This window comes from Syngnathus scovelli, chromosome 16, assembly GCF_024217435.2.
Source record: "Syngnathus scovelli strain Florida chromosome 16, RoL_Ssco_1.2, whole genome shotgun sequence".
NCBI classification, from domain to species: domain Eukaryota; kingdom Metazoa; phylum Chordata; class Actinopteri; order Syngnathiformes; family Syngnathidae; genus Syngnathus; species Syngnathus scovelli.
The window spans coordinates 9,943,670-9,952,364 of NC_090862.1; the positions used below are offsets into that span (position 1 = coordinate 9,943,670).

Below are 8,695 nucleotides of genomic sequence, written 5' to 3' on the forward strand. Positions count from 1 at the left end.
AGTTTGTAATTCCACTTAGATTCACCTCCATGCCGCGCAGCATTCAAATCTATCACTCGAAGCACACTGCTACAATAACATGAGCGAGGACATTATTCCTGGTGAAGGCAAAATGAAAATCCACTGACAGATGCTTTACTAACTTTGGAACAAGAATTTAGCATCATGTGTTAATCACTAACAGAGTGACAAGAGTTGAACTCTGGATCACTTGCAGCCGTGAGTTTGAACTGAAAACATGTTGAAGAAGCTTAAAAACAAGACATGACCAGGAAATTGAGCTTGCGTGATATCACAGCAGAGAGCGACGCACAGTAAATACTGTGGATAATGGTGAGCTCGGTAACAAGGTCGTAGTAAGCGAGCAGCCAGGACACATTCTCATCACAATGGTTTTTATTGGACAATTATTGGCGGCGACAGTCCACGACCGATGAAGGCAAAGGCTCGTAAAACGGAACAAGGCGGACCGAGGCCTCTATGTTGTCCAATGATAAGAATGCGTTCCATCAGCGAGCAGACCGTCAGTGAGGAGAACGGCTACCACCGTGCGCCTGAATGGCGTCGATGTGCTGTAGCAGACGGTCGCAGTGGTGGCAAGTGCGGTGGTTGTCCCTGGCGGCTTCCACTTCCTTCTTGAGGAGCGCCGGAAGGACCGAGCTGCCCGTCTTCAGCACCTCTACAAACAAGCGTGCGTCGTCGTTACTATCGCCAGCGTGATGGCCGTGGCGTGGGATCCGTCCTTCCCTTGTTCCCTTGAAATCAAAGCGAGCGGCGTGCTCACCGAGCACTTGGTCTTGCACGGCGCCGTCGGGGTCATCCAGGTGCAAGAGGAGCTGCTGGAAGAGGAACTGCAGGTGTGAAGCGCACAGTCTCGTGTCGTACTCTGCGCCCAGGCTGGACAACCACAGGCCGAGTGCACAGAGGGCCTCGCCGCGCACGTCCTCGCTGCTGTCGTCTAGACGCTTCAGCAGCTCTGTGTTGCGTGGCAGCGCCCGAGCATAAGTGCGGGTAGAGTGTTGAAGGCAAAAACCAAAGCGCTCCTTCAACTCCTGAACATCATTGGAAGTGTGCCGGGCGGGACGTACCGGGGTAGATCTTGTTGAGGGCCTCCTGGCCCAGAGACGATCCCACCAGTCCGAGGACGGCGCACAGCGAGCGACAGGCCAGCAGCCGGCCCATCGGGGAATCCTCGTCTAGATACGACAGCACCTGCGGGACCAGCTGCTCCTCCGCGCGCAGCAGCTGAACGCAACGGCCAGCAAGAGCAACAATTTGGAAACAAACAAACTCACCTTCCAATGCGTGTGATGAAACGGTGAGAAAAAAACAAGTGAAGCTGTTGCACTGAGGCAGCGGAACAACCCAGCTGGCCCAATGGCAGCTCTGAGTGGGTTACACCCCTTCATGCATCGGTCAGCACTTGTGAAACGACTCGGGCACCATCATGAGTATGTGTGTGTGTACTTGTTGCGACGTGACGCCTCCTCCCTGCAGCAAGGCAAGCAGACAGCTGAGGGCAGCGGTCCGTAGGGCACCGGCAGTACGGCCAGCTCGCCACACCAGGTTTGGAAGCAGCACGTCACACAAGAACTTCTCAGACTGAGCCCTGAAACGTCTGCAATCAAGACATTCAACAACATCATTTGGAACCTTTGCTTTTTTTGCTACAAAGATCCAATAAATGAAGTCAGGGAGGGAGTACGTCTCTTGGAGAGCGTACGGATGCAGGTCGACACGGGCCAGGTGTGAGACGGCCAAAATGATCTGATCGTGGGACGCGGGCCGGCAGTTGTCCGCCTTGTCGCGATCCCGTTTTGGCCCCTCCCTTTTCTGTGTGTGCATGCGCTGCCAAACGCACCCCTGAGAGTCCAGCGTGTTGCCTCCGTCCAGCAGTAACTTAGCGAGCATGGTGAAGACGTTCATCCTCATCTCTTGGTCTCTGTCTGGCTGGAGGCAGGTGTGAAGGAGCATCATCAACTGGCTCACAAACTCTCCCATAACTGGACCTACGACACACAGACACACATGTTTGCACGGTTTTGCACACCCATTTGGGTATTTAGTCGGGCAGTGACTGAAGGTCAGTGAGACATTATTATGTCAGTGAGACATTAGTGATGCATATCCCACACGGACCAACAAGACGTAGGCAAACTCGCCAACCACCCATGTTTGCATGTTTCTATTTTTAGCCACGTGCGGTCCCCGCTCGGCAGTCGACCAATGTCCCGATTGTGGCCCCAGAGGAGATTTGCCTGGCGGGAACGTGTAAAGGGAGAGGCTGTGTAGCGGCGGCTGACTTCGCACTTTGCTCATGGAGCAAAGACAAGTGGGCGGCTGAAACTTCTTTTCGCCGTCATTTTGGAGCGTATACTGTGCATTCAAGGAAGGCCAATCAAGCAGGACATCTCCTCATTCAAGCTGCCTGCCAGCAATTTGAAGAAGAGTCGAGGGCAGCACAGAAATAGCGGCGACGTTTGTCAACCGGTGCCTCTCCCTGTGCGGCGGCCGCCTTGCTGGCGTCTCACCTGACTGCACCAGGACGATGTGCATTTGGAGTCGGTGCGGCGAATAAGCGGACCAGGTGTTGACAGATGCGGACAGCCAGTCCAGCAGCTGGCCCATGTGTTGCCTGTAGAGCGCCGGCACCGAGCCCAGGCCCTGGACCTCACACAACCGCTGGACGCTCTCCAGGGCCTGAGGAACACATAGAGAGAATCAAGTAACCTCTGACTAGTCAAGTTGACACTTGAGCATTCAATCAATTGAGGGGTAGGGGGGTGCATGAGATTCATCTCACTTCCGAGTTCCCACGGTTGAAGAAAAAAAATGGCAGACATTGGACTTCAACTGTTCCCATCTTTTCTCAAATAAACACAAAGGCTTACTTGTTTTCCATTCGTTTTGTTTTGTAATAAATTATTTATTGTAATAAATACATTTCGATTTCATCACATGACCTCAAGCAGTCCGATGCGGCGTCCAGTCGAATAAATCCCTCGCTTCCGGTTGGGAGATAAGATTAAAAATCTCACAGGTATATCTTTGTGTCAACGTGTTTTAATGCATGAAGCGCATTTCCAGCAAGCAGTAAAGAATTTGGAATTTGTAACATACAAGGCACAAGGTATCCTTCAGTTGCATACCTCTTCTGATGCACTAAAAATTAACACCCCCCTCCCCCAGGAAAAAATAACCGGTAGAGCCACTAAATTGTTGCATCTACCATAGCCAGGCAGTGCCTAGAAAAAAATAAATGCCTTCCCTCAAAAAAAAAAAAAAAAAAAAAAAAAAAAAAAAAAAAAAAAAAAAAAACCCCTGTAAGGAAGGAGCTAAAATTGCCTCTCCTGAAGTGCTCGTCAATTGCTACCGTGCCAGCTCATGCCAGAATGCGAGACATTTTGTCCCATTCCCATGCCGGAAAGTGATTGAGAGTGCTTAACAATAGAAGATGTGCAAGAAGAATGGGAAAACAGTGTTGCAGCGTGTGCTCTGATCAGACCCATCCCATTCTTCTTGCACATTTTCTATTGTTAAGCATCCGATACGACGAGCGCAAAAAACAGAAGAGAAGAGAGACACAGGATGTGACAAATATCAAAGAGAAGCAACTTCAACACATGAGTAAAATTCATCTTGGAGCAGAGGGGAGGGAGTGCAAAGATGGACTTCAGGGCAGAGGAAGGGACTTGATCAGTCCCACCATGGTCCCTCGGAGACCAGCGGTGTCAGACATGTTGATGGGAAAACTTAGCCCCTTTGCTGGGAAAGGGCTTCTGCTTTTCCCCCGGGCGGAGCGTGGGGGGGGGCACACTTTGTTATTCTTCCCAAGCTCTATGTTGCGGGCCTCTTCTTGACCATTTAAACAAGCGCGGTGATGTAAACGGGTGCCGCAGTGAATTCTGTGGCGGCCGATCGAATGATCGACTCCGTTTGTCACACTTCCTGTCTGTTCGGGTGTCTCTCTCAAACAGGGGCGGGCGGGCGAACGTTTGTACTCAAGGGAGACCTTTACTCAAAGTGACTCAGTAATCTGTAGATAAACAAGTTTTTCATTTTCATTAAGGCGACAGACCCAAAGTTGGCAAAGACTCTGCAATCAGTTTCACTTTACATTAAGCTTGGCAGTCAATGACACTGTCTTGAAGCCTTTTTTTATTTTTTTATTTGGTTTTCCATCTCTTAGATTTTGAATTTGAAACTGATTTAGCAATTTGCTGACCCACGAATCCTTATTTGGCACATCTGCTCTCACATGCCGGTGATGCACACCTGCGCAGAATGACATCTGTTTTTTGTCCACCCCGCCCCCTGCTCTTTCTCCACCTTTCACCCGAGACTGGATTTCAAAGTTCTCTTCTAGAAGGTGCAATTTAAGCGCCCCTCAGCTAAGTGGGTAATGATAGCGTTTGGCGTGGCCGCATTCCGCAAATGGCTGCCTGGCATCCTGTGGAGTCAAAGCGCGGTGACATTTTCTCACCTTCTGGCTGAGGCCAGGTTCAGCAGAGAGGCTCTGGACAGTGACCAGCACCTGCAGCAGCTGCAGGCTGATCGGGCGGCAGTCGGACCCACACTGGTGCAGCAGCGTGTCCACGCAGGCCAGCAATTGCTCCAAGTAGGCAATCTGGACAAAGGGGTACGGGAGATGCAAATCACTGTCTTGAACTTTTGCATTCCATGTCTTTATTGACAAACATTGATTCCACGCCAGTTTTTATGCAAGAATTTTTCATGGACCGTTATGGAGTAGATTATCCTACTCAGGTCAAAAATCCCAAGAACGGTGCCAATGGTCAAATGCTGCGGATGATCATTAGAAATTAGAAATACATTTGAGGCAATTTCAATTACACCAGCACACCACTTGGGAACGCGGCCCCAAAAGCTGCTCAGGTTGCTATGGTGACGGGAAAATAAACAGCCTCGCGCTCAGGTTCCCGTTTTCCTGCGTGCAGGGCAGCGTTGCAGGAGGACATCCCTGCCCCACGGACCTTGCTCAAATGATAAAAATTGAGACATGTGGGGCAACTTTTCCCATTTTTCTTTCTATGAAAGAGCCTTTGTGTTGCCCCATCCCCCCCCCACCCCCCCAGACCTACATGAAGAATGCGGGTGATTGGCGCCAGAGAGCACTTGCCAGCTATGCCTGCAGATCCTTCCAGATCATGTTCCTGTACACCACTTTGGCATGCCCAAAATCTGGCCTTTCAACTTTTGTGCAGGATCTTGTCACACTGTGGCCTCTCCTTTTTCCAGCAGTTGTGTGCGTTATTTGAAGACAGGCAACCAATGCATCCTCCTTATTTGTCTTTTTTTTTCTCCCTTCTGGTTGTGAGCACAAACACGACGATCACAGACGTGCAGCATTTGATTTGACAAATGACATGTGGTCATCCGCTTTTGCCAGCTCATCTGTTTGTTTGGTTTCAGATTTCCTCAACAGCGCACCCGCTGAACTGGCCGCGCATAGAGGCGCTATTGAAGGCCGCCGCGCCTTTGCCGACCAAGCGTTTTATCACAAAGCATATTTGCACTGGTAGGAAGGAGTGAGTCGGGGGAAGAAATTCAGTGCCCAAAATAAGCGCCAGCAGCGGCTGTGGACAACGATCTTCTGTGACACCGCCAAAATCAGCAAATGGGAAACAGCCGCTATACGAAGAGCCTGCGCAGCGGGTTAGCAAGGTGGACAATCAAACGCTTGTCACGGGTGTGCGCTCGAGCCAATTGAGTTGAAGCGAATCTGGTGCCGAGCGCTCCCACCTGTTGATATTCCTGGCAGACGTCAGGTTGGGCCAGCGTGTCGGCGATCCGCCGGAGGTGCGGGCCCAGGAGAGTTTTGGGGCATCCTCCCAGCATGCCGCACAGCACCATGAGGGCGGACCATGGATGCGAGGAAGGGGGGGCATCGACGTGATCCAGGAGCAGCTTGAGGAAGACCTCGGGTGGGACGAAGGCACCCAACACTTTAGCGGCGGCCAGGCACTTGCGGGGAGAGCGACAGGAAGTCAACGGGTGGCAAATGTGTTACCACCACATGGCGAGCCCCTCCCCCCACACTGGTTCAAATGCTGCTTTTTCTGATCAAATGAGATATTTTTCGCCATCTTACTGTCCAGGAATTTGAAATTGGGAGATTCTTTATGATGACTATTATAAAGACGGGGCAAGATGTGTGTCCGACTCACATTGTGGACCACGTCCCTCTCAGAGTCGGCGCAGGCCCGGTAGAGGAGGACCAAGAGAGACTGGAGGTGCTGCGTGCTGTGCTCCTCGGCGTGGAGTAGCAGCACCGACAGCAGTCGCGAGGTTCGGACCCGGGTGGTGCCCAGCCAGTCGCTCAGGTCGTGGCCGATGGCCGGCACCAGTCTGTGCAGGTTCCTCGCCACCAGTTCTCTGCAGCCCAGACCTGGACGCTCCACTGGAAGGAGAGAGAGAGAAAGCACACATGTCCTCTTTCTGAACTCTGCCAAGCAACTGGCGACATGACGGAAGTCTAGAAAGACAGCAGCACCACTGAGGGATACTCGTTCAGAAATACAACAGCCCCTCAAATAATGTGGCCAAACGGATCGCTTTTTGATATTCCGATCTGACAGAATTGACTCGCAGCAGTGGGAAAAAGGGCAGCAAAGTGCTGCCACTAAAGGCACTTTTAAAATCCTGCCACTCTGCACTCCTCCATTATCCAACGACCCCTTTTCTACTTGGCCCTCAGTGTTTGAGTGTGACCCCCGCACTTGGAGGCCCTTCCAATATGAGGATGGCAAGAAAGAAAAAGACATGTCCTGCCCGCCCCCCTTCGATGCGGGGAGGCTGACCTCCCAGTGGGTAAAAGTGCGGTGGGGTGAGCAGAAAGTCCATCTTGTCTTTGAGGTCGTCCTCGTTCTCCTTCTCCCACTGAGCGCCGACCCGCTGCCATAAATCAGCCGCCAAAAGTCTACAGAAAAAATCCGGGCTTATTACAGAGGCCTGTGACGACAGCTTTTCTCCATGAATCCATTTCACCGGGAAAATGTTACAGTTGTAGCACGGTCACACTGCAATAATTGGAGTTCAAAGTGAAACACAAGCAACTCACGCTGATTTAGGATCCATTTGTAAAACATTAAATAAAGCGTCAAAACAGACACGAGTGCCCGATTGCCTGACACAAGGCCGGTAACCTACCTTATTTCGGGAATCTCATCCGTAAGACCGCTCAGCAGGAGAGGAATGAGTTTGTGGAAGTAGGAGTACCTGTCCATTAATTTGAGCAGCCAATTGCCGACCACCAAAGTTACTGCTTTCCTCACCTGCACCGAGGGGAAAAAGCGCAATTGGGTTCATGTAGTAAGAGAGTAAACATAAATAGCCCACAACCTGCGGCGAGTCATCAAACAGCCTCTGCGCCAGGTGAGACAAGACGTCGTCCACGTTTTTCCCAGTGCCATGCTGAACGACCGCCCCGGTAGCCTCGATGACAGACACCCGCACCTTGGAGTGCTGATGAGCGATTGTCTGCATGAGCGGCTTCACGAGACTCTCAGCCTGCATGTGGAAATGCTCTGCGGAGGCCAACATGGACGCAACCGGTTAAGGCTTTCTCTTAACAAGGAGACGCAATAAAGGAAATGGTTTAAAAATCTTTATCTTGCACATTAGAATGGGGACAAACGGGGAGGCAGGCGGTTGAAGACGTATCTTCCCAGTCTGGGTGATTATCGTCCACTGATTTCGGCATTTGATCAAAACCTACATTTATAACACTGATGACAGCATCAGTGAAGCTAGATGCATCGGCTCATCATTTTGCATTTGACCTTTCTCGAAAGGTCGCTCACTCGCTCGCTGCCAAACAACCGCTAATTTTTGTAAGTTGTAGCATTAGCTCATTAGCCAAAGTTGGACTAACCTGGCACACACTTGGCAAAGTTAACGGTGCATCTGCAGCTTTCCCTTTTGACATCGGGAAAAGGGTCGACCAGTGTTCTCTGCAATATGTCGATCATTTCGTTCAGATAAGGCGCCAGCTGCTTTCCACAAACGTCCACCGTCAGAGTCAACATCTCCACAGCGGACAACCGCAGCTCCTCCGCCGGCTCCAGGGTCTCCTTCTCCCCGAACCGCTGCGCCAAGCAAGGCATGAGATAAGGCAACGACTCCTGCGGTTCAGGGACGCAGCGAATAAAGTCGCTTATGAGCAAAATGGCGATTTCTCTACATCTTTCCACCGGATCGGACAGACACTTGAGGAGAGGCTTGAGGAGGGCTGAGAAAAGCTCCTGGAAGACGACGCCCGACAGCTTTTTGTCCACCGTCTCTCTCTTGATGGACTCCAGGGCTCTCTTCCTCGTCGACTTGTTGTCTTCGCCGAGACAGTTTAAATGCCGGGCGAGTCCTCGCAAAACTTCCGCAGAAACGTGCTCGTCTTTCGAAGTCGCGGCCGCCATCTTAGCTGTGGTCGTTATGACAACCAAACAAACGCCCGCTTCCTGCTTTGTCCATCACCGCTTCAAACCTGCAAAACTTTATTCAGAAACGCCAAATGTTTGAACAGTGCTCCGTACAACAACCCTAATAACTACAATGACAGACCCAAGCAATACCAAATCACGGCAAAACTAGTACACCCGACAAAATTGTAGAGAAAGGGAAAGAATAATCGAATCCACTACCCAGAAATGCAGTAAAAACTTTTCTTCAAACATTTATT

General features: G+C 51.0%; 1 protein-coding gene across 1 annotated transcript; it reads right to left on the reverse strand.

Annotated features, from left to right (window-relative positions):
- Positions 1-378: 378 nt before the first annotated feature.
- On the reverse strand, positions 379-8,467 carry LOC125983640 (dynein axonemal assembly factor 5). Its single transcript, XM_049745072.1, has 13 exons — positions 7,895-8,467; positions 7,363-7,547; positions 7,171-7,295; positions 6,822-6,940; positions 6,189-6,421; positions 5,764-5,985; positions 4,484-4,627; positions 2,532-2,700; positions 1,862-2,009; positions 1,468-1,618; positions 1,089-1,245; positions 785-976; positions 379-679 (listed from the first exon to the last, which is right to left on the reverse strand). Exons 1-13 carry the CDS (start codon positions 8,430-8,432, stop codon positions 525-527), a joined length of 2,538 nt encoding a protein of 845 aa, XP_049601029.1. The 5' UTR covers positions 8,433-8,467; the 3' UTR covers positions 379-524.
- Between the last annotated feature and the right edge of the window lie 228 nt (positions 8,468-8,695).